The sequence below is a fragment of the Coregonus lavaretus genome, assembly GCF_964263955.1.
Source record: "Coregonus lavaretus genome assembly, chromosome: 40".
In the NCBI taxonomy this organism is placed as follows: Eukaryota; Metazoa; Chordata; class Actinopteri; order Salmoniformes; family Salmonidae; genus Coregonus; species Coregonus lavaretus.
Window position 1 is genome coordinate 2,798,566 of NC_140027.1, and position 23,418 is coordinate 2,821,983.

A 23,418-nucleotide genomic window follows, 5' to 3' on the forward strand; every position below is an offset into this window, starting at 1 on the left:
GACGACGAGGCCCAGATTCAAAGGCACTTTAGCACACCGCTGCTGTCAGCTTATCTATCACTGGAGATTCCCCAGAGACTTCGGTAAGGAGAAGGTTTGTGTGTGTGTGCACGCTCGGGTGTGTGTGTGTGACCAGCGAACTCATTCCCTTCTCGATTGCTCAGAAGCTCAAAACTCAATAATTAATAGCTACCCCACTAGTCAGCTACCCACAAAAAGAGAGCGCAAACCTGCAGTACGCTATGAACGGACCAAGTCAGCAAAACATAACCTACACCCCAGCTCTCTAAAATAGGGCAAACCATCCAACTGCCCATGCACACACACTGAATCCTCAGGAGGCCATGCTATAAGATAATAGTACTGTATAGCCCTATAGGGTAAGAGTTTGAGTTTCTGACTCATTGCAGAAGTTTGGAACCGGGGGCTGCAGAGTGCAGACTCCTCAGAAATACAGCTTTCCCTATTACACTGCAATAATAACATGAGATTATAAAAATATTGGAAGATAAATATGAATATTATACATCTGCTTGAGTAAATCAGCACATCTGGCTCACTAAATCCAATCTATGGTCTTGGCGAGCTGTGAAATTAAAACCTAAACTGATTGAGGATCTCAGCAGCACATTGCCGTACAAAACATGCAGTACCAAGTAGCATTAAGACAATTTATTCTCTGTGTCTTTCCCATCATTTGATTCCTCCACACGTGTGTCTCCAGATTGCAGTGAGGCAGGGGGATGTGCCAGCCTGACTATATTATTTTTAGGACATTTGTTTGATAGTCGTGATGAATAATCAAATCAAAGTTGATTGATCGTGTACACAGATTTGCAGGTGCAGAAAAATGCTTATGTTTCTAGCTCCAACAGTGCAGTAAAATCTCCAACAGTGCATTATTAGATGAGGCATTCCATCAGAGGAAAGGATATTTCAGGTGCAGTCTATTACTGTGCCATCACCGGGCTTCAGAACAATCTCAGCCTAAAACAGTAGGGGGCTCCTACACACCTAAAAAATATCATTATTTTCCGTTGGGACCATGTTGTGACAGAGGACATGCACCGTAGCCTACTCACATTATGCCAATATAGAGGATAGTAAAAAAGGAAAGAAAGGGTACTGTACAGTGCAGACCTTGTATTGCTCTAATACAAAATAGGTTCAGTATTTGTTAATATAGGCCTACAGAATGCTTGTAATGTTGATTAAACAATACTCCTTATCATGCATCTAATTATAGGGGAAGCTTATACGCCTGTTACTAAATGAGTGTCAGCAAGCTTGTTCAAGTTGTCAATAAGCCTAATATCCATCAGTGTCAGAGTCCTGTCACTACGTCCGCCACCTTCAATGTAGGCTAAACTAGTAGGAGGGCGGGAATAACGCGCACTATCCACCAAACAGAACTCACTCCAGTAGCAGCGCTCCGAGTGGCGAGGGGAGGGAGAGAGAAAGACCGCCAGCTGTATGTGCTCGAGCACTGTGCCAACGACGAGGAAGTATTGAGCCTCACTACGACCATGGAGTTGAAGACAACTCACCTATACAGTGGTTACTGGTTACAAGTGCCCGCCGCTTCACCATTTTACCAGCGAAACAGTGTGACAAGTGCGCGTCGAGACCTGGCTGGAATTACCGGAATGTCTGAGGAATATTGTTTAGTCATGTGCCTTCACCTCCGTATTGTCTATTAGCAGAGACCGGAGTGGTTTCGAGAGGAGGAGGGGTACAGGCAGACAGGTAGGAGTATATCGCTTCAGTCGTTGTTTCGTTTTCGGTAAATAACCAGCCACCATGGATAACCACAAGGAGAATAAGATAAGGAAACAGTCCATGAAAACCAAATCGACAAAACGCAAAGAGAAGAAATACAAAGCCGGGAAGGTTTTCAGAAGGAAATCGTTGAAGTCCGTTGGGCATTTTATGAGCAGGATACTGAAAACTTTGGGAACTTTGGCACACTTTGGCGACGTCGAGACACCTGACGGCGAGGATGATGATGGCGGGTTCCGAAACAGCGCCGCGTGCTCGTCGAGTGCCAACTCAGGGAATTGTAATAAAGATGAATTTCTGGTCTCGAGGGAGATTAAGGTGAAGAAGAGCGCCTCAACTTTGTCTTCTCATGGATCTATAAAAGACAGGCTGTCGTGGTGCTATGGCGACAAAACTCCTGGAGTCCTTGGTTTGAAGAATCATGGAAACACTTGTTTCATGAATGCGGTGGTTCAGTGCCTCAGTAATACGGACCTTCTGGCGGAGTACCTTGGTTTGGAACAATACAAGTCTGATTTGTGTCAGGGGAGAGTAAACGGAATTGTAAAAAACGAGGACGCACAATTTGCCAGGGGTGAGGTGACCACACAGTTGGCATCCTTGGTGCGGGCGCTTTGGACCCTCGAATATACCCCCCAACTGTCCGTGGAATTCAAGGTGAGTCACTTGTGTAGAAACACTTCAAACACAACTCATGTTTGAGGCTTAATTGGTTAATTTCCCTAACAGTTCCCGCTGTTGTTCACCTATAGGCCTATTTACTGCTTTGCGCGACTCTGATCATGATACATTTTACTGCTTCTGCGCGACACTGATCATGATACATTTTACTGCTTCTGCGCGACTCTGATCGTGATACATTTTCAAAGCTCGGAACAATCGCGTGCCCACGGAGTCGACTACAGTTTCCAGCGCAGCACTTCATTCTAAAACGATTGGAATTTTCGAATGATTCACAAACAAAATAAATATTTTAACTAAAGAGAACACATCGTTCCTTTTACATGACGGTTTGTCATAGTAATTACAGTAGCCCTATGTGTGGGCGGTTATATCAACGGTCAGACTCAACAGGTGTCCACTGCGCACAAACTGGTTAAATCAACGTTGTTTCATTGTAATTTGTCAACGTATTGTGAAGTGGAATCTATGTGGATTGGATTAGAAAAAAGTCATCTAGTAAACTGTTGCTTTCAGGTTGAAATTTCAGCCACGTGATTATGTCATTGTAACCAATTTTTTACATAAACAAACCTTGTATGTGCTAAAATATGTTGAATTTGTAACAATGTCAGATCTTCAATGTTATATCCACAATCAGCAAAATCCAATTGGCTGGGCAGCAACTCCTACTGGAGAGTTGATTTATCTACAGCCATTCATTTGGTCTCCCATCCAGGGTTTTAACCAAGCCTAGCTTTGATATTTGTCACTGACTACTACCACTGTAGTCATTAGAAGTAGTCTTTAACTATTCTTTAACTTAAATGTTTGGTTGAGATGGAGACGTGAATCCAACATATCAATTATTAATTTATAGACAAACTGGATATTTGAATTGTGTGGTTGGCAACGCAACCAAATATCAACATTTGAAGGAGATGTATCTCCTGCTTGGATAGTTCCATCTGTGCCACTGACTTAGTCTGTCTTTAATTACAGTTTGTCAACAAATTAGTAATTGATATGTTGAATTCACTTCTCCATCTCAACCAAAAATCAAAGTTAAAGAATAGGACTAAATCTAATCAAACTTTAAATGCACTTTAAATACAGTTTGATTTAGTCCTATTCTTTAACTTTGGTTCTTGGTTGAGATGGAGACATGAATCCAACATATCAATTATTAATTTGTAGACAAACTAGAATGAATGCCGGACTAAGTCAGTGACAACCAAACACAATTCAATATCACTTTTGCAATACAGTAAATAGCCTATTAACTTGTCGACAAGTTAACTAATGATATGTTGGATTTACATCTCCAACTAAACCCAAAATAAAGGTTAAAGAATAGGATTAAGCCAGTGGCTCAGATTAAACTATCCAAGCGTTAGATATCCTTTAAATGTTGATATTTGGTTGTGTTGCCAACCAAATACAATTAAATATTACTTTTGTAGTACAGTAAATAGCCTAAAGTTAAGGCTCTTAGAAACGAATAACAGTATTTATTCAACCTTAAAATGAGTAACATGTCAATGGCGACATTTTGAGGTTAGCCTACTGTAACTAAAAATGTCTTATGTAATAATAGAAAGTGTGCATGTTTAAGATAGCATGCAGAGGTTGCAGGTCTGTGGAGATCTTCACAATTGCTATAATAATCTGTGCAGAATATCAGCCATTTAGATGGTTGAAAGCATAGTGATAACACATTGGGAATTCAACAAACATCTGGCTGTCTTTATGAGTGAGTGAATAAAGGTTGAAATCTTATTGATCAACATCTCAACCAAATATTACCCACATTTCCACATTGAAATGACGGTGTGCCTAGTGGGTTGTGGCTGGAGGGAGTACAGCTAAGACCGGAAGCATTTTAGCTAAGCCTAACCTGTTTCCTAACCTTAACCTACAGTTATCTTAATTAACCTGCTGCGTAAATTCTCCTAACCTGCTACGAAAAAGTAATTTCTGGTCGTAGCTGTACTCCCTCTAGTCAGAACCGACTCGAACAGTTCTCACGTCCTATTTCCATGTAAGCAGACAGGTAGCATTTCAGAGGAGGAGCCGGTGGCAACGGTCAAAACAGGTGAGACATGTACTAACCGTACAGGCAGTGTCAAAACTCACATATGTTTGGATTCTCTTTTTATTTTCCCCCCACACAAACATGGTCCAAACCATGTGTCATTGCCTAATGACCATTGACCACACATCAGGGCACATTTGCTAACTAATAAGCATGCTGTGTGTGTGTTCGTGTGTGCCCTGTGGCTCCCACCTGCCACAAACACAGGTGAGGTGGCTTGTCTGCATTCCCTGGATGTCCTTGCTGGGAGGAAGGGAGCGGTACTTCACATGCAGGGGTGGTGCAGTGAGTTTACCGAATGCTGATGGGAGTGAGCCAGACCAAGGCAACACAGCGATCAGGGACTGCCAGGAAAGCAGGCCAGAGTTCCAGACGGCTGAGTCTGCACAGGTGTCTGTCTGGCCTGATGATGTATGAATATGTATGTCTATGGTCTGGTCCCACAGGGACACCTGTGGCTGGTCATCCAGGGGCGCAGTGCCCAAAGCTAATACCCCTGGGCGAATTACATTGCTCACTCTCATTTACTGGAGCTTTTGGACCTATACTGCAAATATAATTAGATAGTTTAGAATTCTGTATTAGAACATTTAGATTTTGTTCGGCTTATTATAGGCTCTAAGCTTATTATGATTCTAGTAGTAATTTGTGGAAATCAAACTGCGATGCAAAGATAGAGGGCTATGAGGTGAAGGATTTCATAAGCTTCAGAACAGGAATGGCAAAGTGAGATGCTTTTTGAAGCTTATACGTTAAGCTTTGTGTGCAGAGTCCCTCGAAAGACTGCACTTGGTTGAAATGTAGTACTTAGATCTATTGAATAATCAACTGCCCTTGGGTATAGATATTCCCATTCATTCTCATTCATTCCCTCCTCTGCGGTTATAAGGATGGCTTTGACTCTGCCTGCCAGACTTTAACAATACACTGATTTCTATCTGTTGGTCCTCTTTGGATGAGATGAGGATGTTTACTGCTGTAGCAGTGCAGCCCAGTGCATTTAGCCTGGGAAAGGAGGAGACGGTGGAGACCCCCTACTGCGCTAGCGCCACTGGTGCGTATGGAGAGTGCAGCAGTGAGCTCCAAAACAAACAAGAAAAGTGTTGGTGAAAGACAGGAAAACACCACCCATCCATTTACTCCCGTCCCCCATAGGAATGGTACTAGTTTGTGATGAGGAAGGATTTTGCAGAGTGGTTCTTTGACAGCTAATTGTTATTGTCAGTGTGCTTTTAAAGAGCACTAGTCAGAGGCATTGGCCTGGTAAACAAGTTCAACAGTGACTGAGTGAGGATAAAAGTTGGCTCTGCAAGCTTTTCCCTTCCCTGACTTTCCTTGCCAAGTCTGGAGGTGGTGGTTGTGTCATGTTTCTCCATGACTCCTGTGTAGCTGGTGGTGGGTGTGAGTGGGAGTCATGTTGGTTGTTTTGGAGCACAGGCAGAGATGCTGTTTGTGTATTCCTGTCTCTGCTCTCTCCTTTCAAGAGCTACGGTACTCAAACACACGGTCTCTCTCTCTCTCGCTCTCGCTCTCTCTCGCTCTCTTTCAATATTTGCCTTTAAACTCAGAAATTGGCTAAACTAGAATTACTGGTAGACGACAACAGTCAGTTTAGTCTCTTCCGCACTACACTAAAAACATTTCAAATGCAAAACCATTAGAAACAGCATGCCTCCTCATGACTCAGTGAGCAGGGCACTACTACTTCATTTTACCTGAAAAGCTCAGACAAAACAATGTAATGAAAAACACAGTGAGAAATATGTCTGTGATATGTCTAGGTAAGCACTGCAATTTGGGCGCATTTCCCATAGATGTATTCCCCACCATGATTAATGGTCTAGGTTCAACATGGAGGGGGGGGGGGGGGGGGGTCCAAACTACGTGGTAGTGCTGCCATTTGCCCCCCCCAAAATAAACTACCAATTGTGCCTTTAGGATACAGTAACAGCTCAGACCCTCGTTCTTCCCACACAATTGCACATTTACTGCCTCCACTATAAGTCATAGTGGCTGCGTCCCAAATGGCACCCTATTACCTACAAAGTGCACGATTTTTTTACCAGAGCCCTATGGGCCCTGCTCAAAAGTAGTGCACTTTATAGGAAATACGATTTGGGATGCAGCCATAGGAGTTTAAACTTCTCCATTACAGTAGCGTTTACAGAGAGCCTTTCCCAGGCTGTAAACCACTCAGAGATTATTATAACCAATCGCAATTCATCCTTTGTTTCCATCTCTGTTCTTGATGGTAGTAATATCCCACATTAGGGACGTTGTCGCGGAGACGAGGCAGAGGCTTTGGGCTTTACTCTGTCGACACACTGGCAGCATATCTGGAGGAGGATTTCATGTTATGTTACCGAGAAAATCTTGGAGAGCCTTGCATCCAAAATATGATGTTGTCTTGCCATAATAAATAGTGGTTTTCATTCTTTTGGCGGTGAATACATGGACATGAAGTCAAGCATGCAAACTAGTATGTCCTCTGCCATCACAAATAGTGGTTTTCATTGTTCATTCTTTTGGAGGTGAATTCAGATACAGTATAGACTCAGATTAATCAGGATCGAGGAGTTGGATGAGTTTTGGGTCAAAAAACTGTGACGTGGGCGTCTAGCGTGGGGAATCAGGAGACAGGCAAAGCCATTTGCTTGGCGGCCGGGGCTGCGGTGGGCCGAGGTTTGTGTTTCTCTCCCCCCGACCAGCGGTCGTCCTCCAGGGGAGAAACGGGGGGAGGCTGGGTTGTCTGGAGCTCAGCTGAGATTGATGAGTGGAAATAATGGAGAAAATGAGAGGGGGAACGAGGGAGGGAGGGTATGGAGAAAAAGAGGGAGAAGAAGTGGTAGGTATTGTTGAGTGGATAGAATGGGGGAAGGAATGGAAGGGGAGGCAGGGGATGTATTAAGTGATGACACGGAGGAGAGGAGCGCCAACCAGCAACACCAGGCATGGAGGTGCCAGTAATGATGGTGATGGAGACCGTCCAGGCTCTTTCCCGCCAGGCAGCAACGTCTGCTCTTGCGTGTGTGTGTGTCAACATCACAACCTCTAAAGCTTATGTAATGTCATAATTCCTCATGGTTCTCCCTCCCAGACTGTCATTGTGTAATCTAACAAGGTCCATTTGACAGGCCAGGCTGGGGTGAGGTGAGTTGGTGTGACCCTGTAAATGGGTTTTTGAAGGAGAGGGGTCATTTTGTTGATGTATGGCACATTCCTGGTCCCCTACGGAGCTCTCCTTATACCTCGCTGTTTACACTGGATGTGGGGTACTTGTGAGACCAACGCTAAAGAGGGGAAAGTCAAACACTCTCCAGCTCACTGTCTTGGATGCCAGGGCAGGAGTGGTGTATGTGTGTGATGTTATTCCCTGGTGTGTATTGTCTGAGTGTGGGGGTCTCCAACCACACTCAGAGCGAGCACGACGTTGTCAACTGCCCCTGGAGACTGTGTAGGTTAATGGTGGACCTGCTTTTATTCAACTGTATGTGGAAAACATAGTTCTCTAAGGCTAAGAAATAATATTTGGCTATCCGATTCAAAATGTCCCAACCAACACATTTTATGCCCAGGTTCTCTCAAATCTCTTCAATGTTTACCAAATACCCTGCATTATTATTCCCATGCTCCCTGTGGGGACAGAAACACAGTATATCATGTTTGTTTTGGCACTTTCATGGCCATTCATTAAATGTTAGTGTCAGGTGTCTAAGCTGTCTGTCTTTGATTTGGTTGGGTATGATAATAAATGGAGGGTGATACAGGCTTACTCAAACAGGCCTCAAAATGTTAGAAAATGTTATTCATACTACAACTTTGGTGGGATTACACCACTATCTCCTCTCAGGCATAGGGTGGGTGTGAAAAGTAAAGGCCATGTTGATATGTCTATGCAGATATGGGGTCCTTACTTACTTAGCAACAGTGCTGCTGTGCAGACACACTAATATGCCATAGTAGAGGATCACCTCTGGACGTCAACAAAGCAAAATGTGTGCGCACAGCAGAACATAAGCCCTCCTCCTCTCAACCCCTTGTCCTAATGAAGCCATCACAGCTCTGTGATGTCATCAGGTTTCTGCTTCCCAGACACAGCGGGCCCACTGTAACCTTGGACACATCGGTTGCTGTCCCCACCACTCTCTCCACCACCTCCGACTCTGTTTCCCCCTTTCCCTCTTAGCCTTAATGGGGTAGCAACCTAACTTAACATAACAGCACTGTCCATTGATCCATTGATAGGCAGAGAGAGTGACTAGGATTAGTGAAAACAGGCTGTGTCTGAAATGGCACCTTGTTCCCTATATAGTGCGCTAATTCTGACCAGAACCCTTGCCAAAAGTAGTGCACTACATAGGGAATAGGATGCCATTTCAGATACAGCCACAGTCAACATGCCCCTTTTGCCTCCCTCCCCCTCGGACGGCCCCCTTCATAATTATTAAGCTCATTAGTGGTCCATCTCAGGTAGTAGGGAGGTAGGGGGGCACCCATCCTGTCCGGTGTTTATATTTAGAACACTGGCGGCATGATGCAGCGATTTTTAATGAAGCGTGGAGGAGCGTCTGGGCTCTGTTACTCAGAGGGTGAAGGGAGGAATGGAGAGAATGGGGAGGAGGGAAATGGTTGGTGGGAATGGAAAGTAGCCACCTGGCGGTCCTGATGGTGTTGTTATTAGCTACGCCCGTCACTGTCTCAAGGAGAGCCAGGGTTGGGTAGGTTACTTTCTAAATGTTACACGACTCCAACACCATCATTAAGTTTGCCGACGACACAACAGTGGTAGGCCTGATCACCGACAACGATGAGACAGCCTATAGGGAGGAGGTCAGAGACCTGGCCGTGTGGTGCCAGGACAACAACCTCTCCCTCAACGTGACCAAGACAAAGGAGATGATTGTGGACTACAGGGAAAAAAAAGAGGACTGAGCACGCCCCCATTCTCATCGACGGGGCTGTAGTGGAACAGGTTGAGAGCTTCAAGTTCCTTGGTGTCCACATCACCAACGAACTATCATGGTCCAAACACACCAAGACAGTCGTGAAGAGGGCACGACAAAGCCTATTCCCCCTCAGGAGACTGAAAAGATTTGGCATGGGTCCTCAGATCCTCAAAAAATTCTACAGCTGCACCATCGAGAGCATCCTGACTGGTTGCATCACCGCCTGGTATGGCAACTGCTTGGCCTCCGACCGCAAGGCACTACAGAGGGTAGTGCATACGGCCCAGTACATCACTGGGGCCAAGCTTCCTGCCATCCAGGACCTCTATACCAGGCGGTGTCAGAGGAAAGCCCTCAAAATTGTCAAAGACTCCAGCCACCCTAGTCATAGACTGTTCTCTCTGCTACCGCACGGCAAGCGGTACCGGAGTGCCAAGTCTAGGTCCAAAAGACTTCTCAACAGCTTCTACCCCCAAGCCATAAGACTCCTGAACAGCTAATCATGGCTACCCAGACTATTTGCACTGCCCCCCCACCCCATCCTTTTACGCTGCTGCTACTCTGTTAATTATTTATGCATAGTCACTTTAACTCTGCCCACATGTACATATTACTTCAACTATCTCAACTAGCCGGTGCCCCCGCACATTGACTCTGCACCGGCACCCCCCTGTATATATAGCCTCCCTTCTGTTATTTTATTTTACTTCTGCTCTTTTTTTCTCAACACTTTTTTTGTTGTTGTTTAATTTTTACTTTTTTGTTAAAAATAAATGCACTGTTGGTTAAGGGCTGTAAGTAAGCATTTCACTGTAATGTCTGCACCTGTTGTATTCGGCGCATGTGGCCAATAAAATTTGATTTGATTTGAGTTACTAGTTACCTGTCCAAAATTGTAATCTGTAACGTAACTTTTGGATTGGCCGAACTCGGTAACGTAATCTGATTACTATCCGTTACTTTTGGATTACTTTCCCCTTAAGAGGCATTAGAAGAAGACAAAAATGATCCATCAAATGCATTTGGTGTGTCATCATATACATAGTGGTCTCTGACTTTGGTCAGACTCGCTCATGTGGAACAAACTTTAACTTTCCATATTTTCAATGTGGTATTTAATATAATTGAGAAAACAGAAAGGTGTCATAATATACACTACACGACCAAAAGTATGTGGACACCTGCTAGTCGAACATCTCATTCAAAATCAAGGGCATTAATATGGAGTTGGTCCCTCCTTTTCTGCTATAACAGCCTCCACTATTCTGGGAAGGCTTTCCACTAGATGTTGGAACATTGCTGTGGGGACTTGCTTACATTCAGCCACGAGCATTAGTGAGGTCGGGCGATTAGGCCTGGCTCGCAGTTGGCGTTCCAATTCATCCCAAAGTTGTTCGATGGGGTTGAGGTCAGGGCTCTGTGCCGTCCAGTCAAGTTCTTCCACACCGATCTCGACAAACCATTTCTGTATGGACCTCGCTTTATGCACGGGGGCATTGTCATGTTGAAACCGAAAAGGGCCTCCCAGAGGCAGTTTGGAACTCGGTAGTGAGTGTTGCAACCGAACATTTTTACGCGATACGCACTTTAGCAGCAATCGGCGGTCCCGTTCTGTGAGTTTGTGTGGCCTACCACTTCGCGGCTGAGCCGTTGTTGCTCCTAGACGTTTCCACTTCCCAATAACAGCACTTACAGTTGACCCGGGCAATAAAAGCCTTTGACACTTATGGAATGCTTGTAATTATACTTCAGTATACCATAGTAACATCTGACAAAAATATCTAAAAACACTGAAGCAGCAAACCTTGTGAAGACCAATGCTTGTGTCATTCTCAAAACTTTTGACCACGACTGTAGTGTTTTTTTTTCCGCAAACATCCTTTCTGAATTTAAAAGTAATCAAAGAAATGGTTTTTATTTCTTGATTTTTAAGGAACTCAGTCTGGCTTTCAACTTACTCTTGAAAGTTGTAATAGTAGAATGCACAAGGTGCAATTTCGAAATTGGATAGTGCATCATCTGTTTTCTTCTTGCCATGTCAGTCATTGCATACCTTAGAGAGCTATTTATAACTTGTCAGAAATGTCCAGATCAACTAGCTCGTCAGCTAACGTTTTTTAGTTAGGTTTTTTAGCCCATAGATTTTGTAGTAATGGTCGAATCACTCAAATATCACATGAATACACATTAGACATGGAAAAATGTATACAATTGCAACAATTGTGACAAAATGTGTAGAATTGCAAGAAATAAGCATTAAACCTGCAAAATGTTCTCTCCGCCAACAAGAGGAGTGTGACAGTGCTTGTGCCCATAGAAATAGACGTGGCGTGGATACGTGTGCAGGGGGGGGGGGGGGCGCCGGATGTTCCCCAATGCTGGAAGGGGGACCTGAGTGAAAACGTTTGAGAACCCCTGACGTAACTTATTACAGTTTGTTTTTTTTGTAATCGGATAACATGTAACGGATTACATGTCATCAGTTACTCCCCAACCCTGAGGGGAGCTGATTGAATACACTGTCAAAAGACGCTGTTTACTTACCACAAGACAATGTTTCCTAAAAATAAATAACTTTGAACAGTTATAGTTTTCGAAATTCTCAGATCATGTATTTTGTCAGAAGATTTAAAGGACTTTGCTGGAAACCTAACTGATATATATTTTCTTGTCCATATCTAATCTCCCTCCCGGTCTTTCCTCAAAGTATTTAGCCTACATAATTTTTGTCCGTGTTCAATATTCCCTGTTCGGTTGACCGGTCAGCCTGTACCTCTAAGGTTAATATCTTTGAGTTTATACTGTGGTTTGTTGGAAAGTATTTTTATGTCTTTTGTAATGTCGTTATCTGATTTCCTTCTCCCTGTCTGTCCCCAGAGTATTGTGTCCAAGTACGGCTCTCAGTTCAGGGGGAACTCTCAGCACGATGCCCTGGAGTTCCTGCTCTGGCTCTTGGACCGGGTCCATGAGGATGCCAACCCCACCACCAACAACAACCACAGCAGCAATAGCAGCAGCAAGACCAAAGCCAACGGAAAGGTAGGAGCAGACCAAACACAGTCACAAAGTTTAGATGTGTTTATCTGTCATGAAGCCCAAAGACATTCAGGTGTCATAGACATAGTCTTGTGTTGACATCTCAACATAAGAACACCTGTCACCGAACTGAACCATCTTGAAAAATATTGATCGCTGTTGTGATTGATCGGTCCTGACTCATGACACATTATAAATATACTGTAGCCAACAAGTTAGCTGAGGTAAGGTTTTTGGCTGATGGTAGTACTATGTAATCCAACTGGGGCTGCAATCCAAAATGCAAAGGGCTCTCTGCGTTCTACAGTAGCAGCTTCAGAAGTCTCAGCTGTGAGAGCAGAGGTACAGTTGCAGAGGCCAATAATAGCTCCTTACTCAGGTGAAAGAGTTGAAGATACTTGAGTCATCATATCACCTGGGTAACACTCATGAGCACACACACATCTTGCCTTGCTCATCGACTAACTTACTTTAGAGTGGGACACGTACACACACGTGCATAGTGTAGGGTTGGGCCGAGAGATTGCTACCGCTAGGGCCACTGCTGAGCCACCGTTGCTAAATGAATATAGGGGAAACACTGGACTAATAAACCAACTTGAGATTGAACTTGGTTAGCATATATCAACATCTATTTTTCGCATTCAACTGAGTCATATTGCAAACTGTAACTAGCCTTGGTTTTGCTCACAACCTAACCAGGTTACTCATAGTGCAGTAGAGCAAAACAGCTCTGAGGTTCCCATGAATGCATAGTTCTCTTCTCAAGAGATAAAATAGAGACACAATAGGAAGAGCTTTACTCAATGACAACAATGCGAATTCCTGGTCCTTTCATGTGTCCGACAGCGGCCATTATGACTATTAACTGTCATTTTTATTTATATATATATATATATGTGTGTGGGGAGAACAAGTATTTGATACACTACCGATTTTGCAGGTTTTCCTACTTACAAAGCATGTAGAGGTCTGTAATTTTTATCATAGGTACACTTCAACTGTGAGAGACGGAATCTAAAACAAAAATCCAAAAAATCACATTGTATGATTTTTAAGTAATTAATTTGCATTTTATTGCATAACATAAGTATTTGATACATCAGAAAAGCAGAACTTAATATTTGGTACAGAAACCTTTGTTTGCAATTACAGAGATCATACGTTTCCTGTAGGTCTTGACCAGGTTTGCACACACTGCAGCAGGGATTTTGGCCCACTCCTCCATACAGACCTTCTCCACATCCGTCAGGTTTCGGGGCTGTCGCTGGGCAATACGGACTTTCAGCTCCCTCCAAAGATTTTCTATTGGGTTCAGGTCTGGAGACTGGCTAGGCCACTCCAGGACCTTGAGATGCTTCTTACGGAGCCACTCCTTAGTTGCCCTGGCTGTGTGTTTCGGGTCGTTGTCATGCTGGAAGACCCAGTCACGACCCATCTTCAATGCTCTCACTGAGGGAAGGAGGTTGTTGGCCAAGATTTCGCGATACATGGCCCCATCCATCCTCCCCTCAATACGATGCAGTCGTCCTGTCCCCTTTGCAGAAAAGCATCCCCAAAGAATGATGTTTCCACCTCCATGCTTCACGGTTGGGATGGTGTTCTTGGGGGTTGTACTCATCCTTCTTCTTCCTCCAAACACGGCGAGTGGAGTTTAGACCAAAAACCTCTATTTTTGTCTCATCAGACCACATGACCTTCTCCCATTCCTCCTCTGGATCATCCAGATGGTCATTGGCAAACTTCAGACGGGCCTGGACATGCGCTGGCTTGAGCAGGGGGACCTTGCGTGCGCTGCAGGATTTTAATCCATGACGGCTTAGTGTGTTACTAATGGTTTTCTTTGAGACTGTGGTCCCAGCTCTCTTCAGGTCATTGACCAGGTCCTGCCGTGTAGTTCTGGGCTGATCCCTCACCTTCCTCATGATCATTGATGCCCCACGAGGTGAGATCTTGCATGGAGCCCCAGACCGAGGGTGATTGACCATCATCTTGAACTTCTTCCATTTTTTAATAATTGCGCCAACAGTTGTTGCCTTCTCACCAAGCCGCTTGCCTATTGTCCTGTAGCCCATCCCAGCCTTGTGCAGGTCTACAATTTTATCCCTGATGTCATTACACAGCTCTCTGGTCTTGGCCATTGTGGAGAGGTTGGAGTCTGTTTGATTGAGTGTGTGGACAGGTGTCTTTTATACAGGTAACGAGTTCAAACAGGTGCAGTTATAATAAAAATAATAATATGCCATTTAGCAGACGCTTTTATCCAAAGCGACTTACATTCATGCGTGCATACATTTTTGTGTATGGGTGGTCCCGGGGATCGAACCCACTACCTTGGCGTTACAAGCGCCGTGCTCTACCAGCTGAGCTACAGAGGACCACACAGTTAACAGGTAATGAGTGGAGAACAGGAGGGCTTCTTAAAGAAAAACTAACAGGTCTGTGAGAGCCGGAATTCTTACTGGTTGGTAGGTGATCAAATACTTATGTCATGCAATAAAATGCAAATTAATTACTTAAAATCATACAATGGGATTTTCGTTCTTGGTCAAATAGCCCTTACGCAGCCTGGAGGTGGGTTGTGTCATTGTCCTGTTGAAAAACAAATGACAGTCCCACTAAGCGCAAACCAGATGGGATGGCGTATCACTGCAGAATGCTGTGGTAGCCATGCTGGTTAAGTTTGCCTTGAATTCTAAATAAATCACTGACAGTGTCACCAGCAAAGCACCATCACACCTCCTCCAAACTTCACAGAGGGAACCACACATGCAGAGATCATCCGTTCACCTACTCTGCGCCTCACAAAAACACGGTGGTAGTAACCAGAAATCTCAAATGTGGACTCATCCGACCAAAGGACACATTTCCACCGGTCTAATGTTGCTCGTGTTTCTTGGGACAAGCAAGTCTCTTCTTCTTATTGGTGTAAGTAGTGGTTTCTTTGCAGCAATTTGACCATGAAGGCCTTATTCACGCAGTCTCCTCTGAACAGTTGATGTTGAGATGTGTCTGTGACTTGAACTCTGTAAAGCATTTATTTGGACTGCAATTTGGGAGGCTGGTAACTCTAATGAACTTATCCTCTGCAGCAGAGGTAACTCTGGGTCTTCCATTCCTGTGGCGGTCCTCATAAGAGCCAGTTTCATCATAGCGCTTGATGGTTTTTGCAACTGCACTTGAAGAGTGCTCCTGAGTGTCTCCTGAGTGGCGCAGTGGTCTAAGGCACTGCATCGCAGTGCTAACTGTGCCACTAGAGATCCTGGTTCGAATCCAGGCTCTGTCGCAGCCGGCCGCGACCGGGAGACTCATGGGCGGCGCACAATTGGCCCAGTGTCGTCCAGGGTAGGGGAGGGGAGGGAATGGCCGGCAGGGATGTAGCTCAGTTGATAGAGCATGGCGTTTGCAACGCCAGGGTTGTGGGTTCGTTTCCCACGGGGGGCCAGTATATATAAAAAAAATATATACAAAAAATAGGTATTCACTAACTGTAAGTCGCTCTGGATAAGAGCGTCTGCTAAATGACTAAAATGTAAATGTAAGAAACTTTCTAAGTTCTTGACATTTTCTGGATTGACTGACCTTCATGTCTTAAAGTAATGATGGACTGTCATTTCTCTTTGCTTATTTGAGCTGTTCTTGCCATAATATGGACTTGGTCTTTTACCAAATAGGGCTATCTTCTGTATACCACCCCTACCTTGTCACAATACAACTGATTGGCTCAAACGCATTAAGAAGGAAAGAAATTCCACAAATTAACTTTTAACAAGACACACCTGTTAATTGAAATGCATTCCAGGTGACTACCTCATGAAGCTGGTTGAGAGAATGCCAAGAATGTGCAATGCTGTCATCAATGCAAAGGGTGGCTATTTGAAGAATCTCAAATATAAAATATATTTTGATTTGTTGAACAGTTGTTTGTTTACTACATGATTCCATATGTGTTATTTCATAGTTTTGATGTCTTCACTATTATTCTACAATGTAAAGAATATTAATAATAAAGAAAAACCCTGGAATAAGTAGGTGTTCTAAAACCTTTGACTGGTACTGTATATATTTTATTTTTGTAAAAACAATAGACAACTGACTTAACTGTCTTGATGAGAGGCAGGTTTCAGCTTAATGAGCAGGCCTCCTTGTTAGAAGAGTCGACCAATAGCGCGGGCCGCAGGCTAAGGAATTGAGGCCCCACCGTGGGCCCTCTCCTCAGCTGCTCTTGCATTGCCTGAATAAAATAGCACAAAAGCACCGTACTTGTTATATTCACCCAGCCAGATCACAGAAATCAGTTAGTGCATTTGAGGAAAAAGAGACACAGAATATGTGGGATGAGGCCTCTTTAGAATGCCATTCCCTTGACGACCGTGGTCCCTTTCTCAATGGGACTGATGAGTCTAGCCACTGCAGCATCTGAGTGTTGCCACTCATGGCTGTATTACTATTTACCCACTGGGGCCTCTGAAACGGGCCATTGTGTGTGTGTGTGTGTGTGTGTGTGTGTGTGTGTAACAGGAGATGCTGTTGAAGTGGCAGCCTGCTGTGTGATGCCCCCTCTCATTCTCTCTCTTTCCTTCCCTCTCTGCTCTCCTCTGTCTGCTGCTGCAGAGGGGAACGCATCAGGGGAGGGTGTACCGCATTGGCAGAGAAAACAGGGCGTAATATGACTTACAATGTGGATGTGATCTCTAATATAATTTCATGTAATCACACGTTGCCCCCTTAGGGTGTGCGATGGTTACAATGATGGCTCGCTTCATTGCGCTTCAACCGTATCCTCTTGGCTTTTACTCATCTCTGGCCGCTATTATTAGCCAATGAAGTCCTTATTCTCATTGACTGCCATCGTGACGCCTCCTAATAGCTAATGCCTTTCTCTGCGGCTACGCTATAGAGGAGGCCCTTTATGCCACATAAACAGCTCAGGGCTCTGGTTGTCATTAGCAGCTGCTGAATTATGGCTCCATAAAGCCGCTTTTCCCGCCGACGCCTCGGCCCTAGAAAGAAGAAGCAATTTCAGAGAACGCTGCGTGTGTTCCGTTTCCATTCTTTTCTGGCTCTGTAATTGAATTAATTCTCTCTGTTTGTTTATAGCTCCATCGTTCTCACCTCCCTCGTCTCCTCTCCTCCTCCGTCCTACTCTCTCTCTCTCCATTGACTGGTGTTAGAGCACTGATGGTGTGCATCGCAGCGTACACACGGATAGCAAATGGACAGAACAGATGGATGGGTGTATGGATTGATGGGTTGAGAGAGTGTGAGAGCAGGGCAGGATGGCACCCCGTCATCAGAGCCTGTGAATCGGGCGTTTCAAGTGAGGGCAAAGAAGACCCTGATCTATCTGCTGACCTGACGGACACCTGAGGAGACACATTCTGCTCCTGCCTGCCTATTTCAGTGAATGAATGGTACCTTTCTTATACAGTGAGCTCCAAAAGTAGTGGGAGAGTGACATATTTTTTGTTGTTTTGGCTCTGTACTCCAGCACTTTGGATTTGAAATGATACAATGACTATGAGGTTTAAGTGCAGACTATCAGCTTTCATTTGAGGGGTATTTTCATCCATATCGGGTGAACCGTTTAGAAATTACAGCACTTTCTGTACATAGTCCCCCCATTTTAGGGGACTAAAGGTATTGGGACAAATTCACCTATGTGTACTAAAGTAGTAAAAAGTATTTGGTCCCATATTCCTATCACGCAATGACTACATAAAGGTTGTGACTCTACACATTTGTTGGATGCATTTGTTTTGGTTGTGCTTCAGATTATTTTGTTTCTGAACATTTCTACATTAATGTGGATGTTACCACGATTACTGATAGTCCTGAATGAATCGTGAATAATGATGAGTGAGAAAGTTAGAGGCATAAATATCAAACCCCCCAAAAAATGCTAACCTACCCTGTTATTGTAATGGTGCGAGGTTAGCATGTCTTGGGGGTATGATATTTGTGCGTCTAGCTTTCTCACTCATCATTATTCACTATTCATTCAGGACTATCCGTAATCATGGTAGCATCCACATGAATGTAGAAATGTTCAGAAACATATTCTATACTTATTTATAATAAAAGTGACTCCAAAATGACACAATACATTATTTACCATTCATTTCTATTGGGCACAAAATAATCTGAAACCTAACCAAAACAAACAGCAAATGCATCCAACACGTTTATAGAGTCACAAGCTTGATGTAATCATTGTGTGCTAGGAATATGGGACCAAATACTAAACTTTTGACTACTTTAATACACATGTAAGTGAATTTGCCCCAATACTTTTGGTCCCCTAAAATGGGGGGGGGGGGGGGGGGGGCTTACGTACAAAAAGTGCTGTAATTTCTAAACGGTTCACCCAATGTGGATGGAAATACACTCAAATGAAAGCTGACAATCTGCACTGTAACCTCATAGTCATTGTATAATTTCAAAGTGCTGGAGCACAGAGCCAAAACAACAACAACAAATGCACTTTTGTAGCTCACTGTATCTCCTCCTCTACAGTACATGTCCTTACAACTCTATAACTACTTACATCCTTACACCTCCACTTTCTGCTCCAATTCTTCACTTGTCCCCCTAACTCCCCACTTTTACTTACACCTTTGCAAAACTACAGAAGACAAATTAGTGCAGCGTGTGTTTCTTTTACGTAAGCATCTTTGAGAATGGATGGTCTGAATTTCAAGAATGCATTTCTGCATTATCCACATAGACGCACACCGGCCTGCAACGCCCATAGAACAGAGCAGAAACCAAACCTCACACCTAATGCACCTGCAGTCCTCCATTTTAAGATCACTCCTTTGTTATTGGTATGGGTTCAGTAGCATGGACCTACTATAACCTGTGGCCCAGCAAACCTACGCTACAACCAGCCATGTGACCAACTGAGCCGGTTCACCTTCTTCAGCCAGTGGAAGGTTACGTAAGGAAGTCGGTCAACAGAGGCAGCTCAGTAAACTGATGTTTGATCAGTTGCTGAAGGAAGCCAAGTCTCCTTGAACCAGAACCCATCGTAGTAAAAGGGGATTAAAGGGCCAATTTGATATAACGTGTGTGTCGCGTTCGTCCAACACCTCAGGCTTGACAACAATATTTCTCGTAATATGAAAGGATTAGCCTAGCTAAACCAGTTTGCACAATATTTCTCTGGTGTCGGAATGAAAATAAATCAACCAAACTCACTTCGTTCGTATCATCAAAGTGCCGCACAAATGTGGCATAAATTTCCCTCTGCGTTTAGAGTAGTTACATCTGGCCCTAGGCCTTGGCCTCCCATCCAGTGAGTGGTCCGATCCATCTTACCCTTTCTCTCTCTCTCCCTCTCTCTCTCTATCCGTCTCACCCATACGGACAGTAGTGGTAAACGATGCCTAGCATCCCAACACCGTCGCTTACTCACAGAGGCATTATCTATGCATTATTCCATTTTAAACGTCGATAATAGCTGGCTTCTCGCTCCGCGCCCAGAGAGAATTGACAGGGTGAGTGGATGGCGGGAAATAAAGAAAGGAAATAAAAAAACAGCACTGGATGGATGGAAGTAAACTGCTTAGACTTGGAAATTTGGTCTCTGGACGTTGTGGCGGCCTGCGAGGCGGCGATAGAACACATTATTGACAGACACATAAATTGTGGGTTTGACATCTATGGATGTGAGGGTTGAGAGGCCCTGTTCTCCAGAGAAATGTGTTGTTTATGATACAGATCAGACGTCGATGACAGGTAGACAGGTAGGGGTTGATGGATGCTATATCTGATGTCTCCTGTCAGTTTTGCCCGTTGGGATGTTAAAGCTCTGATACTCCTCATTCAGTTGTGCCATCAGCCTTGACACTGGCAGCCCGTCATAAATAGAGGATGGATCTACCATTGGACATCTCTGCCTTCTCTCTACTGCTCTGGAGCTAAATGAAGTCAGCTTTCCTCTCTTCTCTGTTGGCGCGTTAGTGTTATACATTGATTAGACATTGGGGTTCATAGGTTGCTTATCTTTCCTTTGCTCCCTCTCTCACGCTCTCCCTTTTTTCTCCCATGCTCACAGTCTCAACTCTGCTTCTCTCTCTCTCTGTTTCACTCTCTCTCCTCTGACTCATCTCTCCACATGTCTGGTCTACTTGTCAGTGATGAGCTGTCTAAGCCGTGGCCAGACCAGCCGGCGTGTTAAGATCAGGGCTGAGGGGTTGACGGGGCAGACGGCCACAGACACTCTCTCCTTCTGCTCCGGCGATCCCGCTCAACCTCTCACAGGTTACTTCAAACGATACTTCTCCCGCCAGCCCCGCCGAACCCCAGCCACAATCCGATTAGAACACCAGTGACATTTCTCAGATGCTTTAAATTCCACACTGCATAGAGAGAGTGGGGGACAGAGAGAGGGAGAAGAGGAGATGGGGAGAGACGTTTGTAGGTGGATTTGTTTGTCTGTTTTACTGCGTGATAGGCTTCGATCCCATTTTCTCTTTATAGATGTCTATATTGTGTGAAATTGAGCAGCTGGAGAGGAAGGAAATTTAAGCAAAACTCCTTATTTGCGGCTTCCTGTCATTGAACATATACAGTAACATCAATATCACCACTAATACCCCTTTTCTACACTACATATGTATAGAGAAGAACACAGTGGAGAGGGGCATTGTAGTAGTGGCGATGTGGTGTATATTTTTATCACTGTGAAAACAACATGTGGCCCCGAATTTAGGGAATCGGGGACCGAGGGGGAACTAATCCCTCCACTGCACTACACACACACACACACACACACACACACACACACACACACACACACACACACACTGCCTCACCTCCTAATAGGATTTACAACGCCAACAAAAAAAAAACGTTTCAAAAATCTCGGCTTTATAAAATATTTCTCGACATGCCTCCTTTTTCCTTTTCTCAACATCGGCTTCTTCATCCATTATTCACCCTGATCCGTTTACGTGTCTTTTTAAAGCCTCCTTCCTCCTAACGTGGCTCCATCTACTATTCAGCTATTGAGAGAGAAATGATTGAGCAGGGCCAATCCGCGTCCCCTCTCCCTGTCCCTCCCTCCTTCCCTGGCTCAATTCAAAACGCTTCTGAGAGATAAAAGAAAGAAAGTTTCAGGTGGGCTTTTGTAGTGGCATGGTATCGAGAGAGAAAAATAGGAAGTTGTTGACCCTAGCAGTTCTCAGCTTCAGGGATTCATCTAACTGAGATAGCTGCTTTGTATTCCTTTGTCAAACCTGCTGAATTGGGCCATCTAGGTATCAATGCTCCTCTGTCTAGGTTTATCTGATAAGTTAGCGCTTCTGAAAGAGCTCGCACCTGCTTGGAGACTGAGGTGTTATTTTTGTTCCACTTGGCCTTACTTTGCAAAAGCTGATGTCCTGTAAACCTCTCCTCCGGTTTGCCTGCTTTTCTTCCTTCAGTAATGAATTCATGGTCAAAGATAGAGGTAGATACTAAGAGTGGTACTGAGTGGTTTGGCTAGAACCATCACTGTGGATCAGGTGCCCTAATCAGTCACTAGCAGCCCCATTATCCTGCTGGCCTGGCTCACTGAGATGAAAGCTAGTCCAGTGGCCAGTCCAGACCAGGGGAGAAAAACAACTTTCTCGCACCATACTGAAGCTTTCCAGGGATTTGAGCTGATCCCTGATCCCTGCTGGCCCTCCTTCCCTCCAGACAGGAAGTGGTAGTAGACTGACAGGTATGGTTTCAGCACGGTGCACACCAGAGGGACAGAGTCACATGGGGAGAGAGAGGAAAGAGAGAAAATTGGAAGCGCTGTTGGACATCATCTGTGAGGTCATAATGGGGTGAGAGAAGGAGTCTATCGTCGTGCCACAGAGTGATGGAGATAAAGAAGGAGGAAGAGTGTGTTCATGCATCTGCTTGCTGCCCAAGCCAATTACCGCTCCCACAGGGGCATCAGAGAGCCACAGTCACAACATGGTGCAGAGTCAGGACCCAGCCTCCCCACCAGGAGTCAACCCAGCTCCTTTATTATCATCCCAATGTGCCCTGGGTCTTCCACAGAGCCTCCAGAGAGAGGACTCTAGCTCAGGGACCCTACCCAGGGACCCCCTATCTAACCATCCAGGCTCTCAGAGTATTGCCTGTGACTGAAGCACCACAGGGGGCTAATGAAATGGAATCTCCCTGGGGGTCAGGAGAGGAGCTCAAAGTCGGAGGAAGAGCGCCGGCAGCCGCTCCATTAATGGCAGGAACATTAGTCCCGGGATCGATCTGCTGAGAGGGCAGAAGGCAACATCCGGACTGGCTGGGGGGGGGCAGGATGTGTGTGTGGGCGTGTGCATGCATGTAGGTGAGACTGAGTGCTGTGTGTGGTGGAGCGCTATCAGTGCTGGCTGAAGGGGTCTAGGAAACACACAGTGTGCTTTCTAAGGGCACTCAGCCTCAGTTCCTCTCACACAACACACAAACACAGAGTACAGATGGCTTCCAAACACACTCATATTTATACATGTCTCTGTCCTTTGGGGGGGTAAGTAATGTGACTGTCCCACTTCTCCACTTTAACAGCCCACCCATCGTCTATACACACACACACACACACACACACACAGGTAGGGTACCTCAGAGGTGCCACACAGAGACGGCTGACTGCAATGGGAAACATTTGATTAAAAATATGAATATTTCAAAAGACGCCCAGACCCCCTAAATAGTTCAGGAATAGTTCAAATATTCAGCCGGCTGTTTTCACGTTTATAGAAGAGCCCCACCGCCTCCTGTCGTTCTTTTCCAGACTTTGGACGGCGTGAGAGGATTCAGATAGAAGGCAAAGGGCAACCGTGTCATCTGCAAGCTCTGAAGCTTTATAAAACATAACAGGGGAGGAAAGTAAGTCAATTCATGAAGTAAACTGAAATTCTAATT

At 44.7% G+C, this 23,418-nt stretch overlaps 1 protein-coding gene across 1 annotated transcript in view; it reads left to right on the top strand.

The window, feature by feature from the left end:
- Nucleotides 1–1,762: 1,762 nt before the first annotated feature.
- LOC311113503 (ubiquitin carboxyl-terminal hydrolase 43-like) overlaps nucleotides 1,763–23,418 on the top strand; it is a gene marked incomplete at its 3' end in the record, with an annotated part of 98,606 nt that continues 76,950 nt past the window's right edge. The window contains exons 1-2 of the mRNA XM_084156735.1: nucleotides 1,763–2,436; nucleotides 12,358–12,519. Coding sequence (XP_084012861.1) covers nucleotides 1,801–2,436; nucleotides 12,358–12,519 — 798 coding nt within the window. The 5' untranslated portion in view covers nucleotides 1,763–1,800. The remainder of the gene's footprint in view (nucleotides 2,437–12,357; nucleotides 12,520–23,418) is intronic.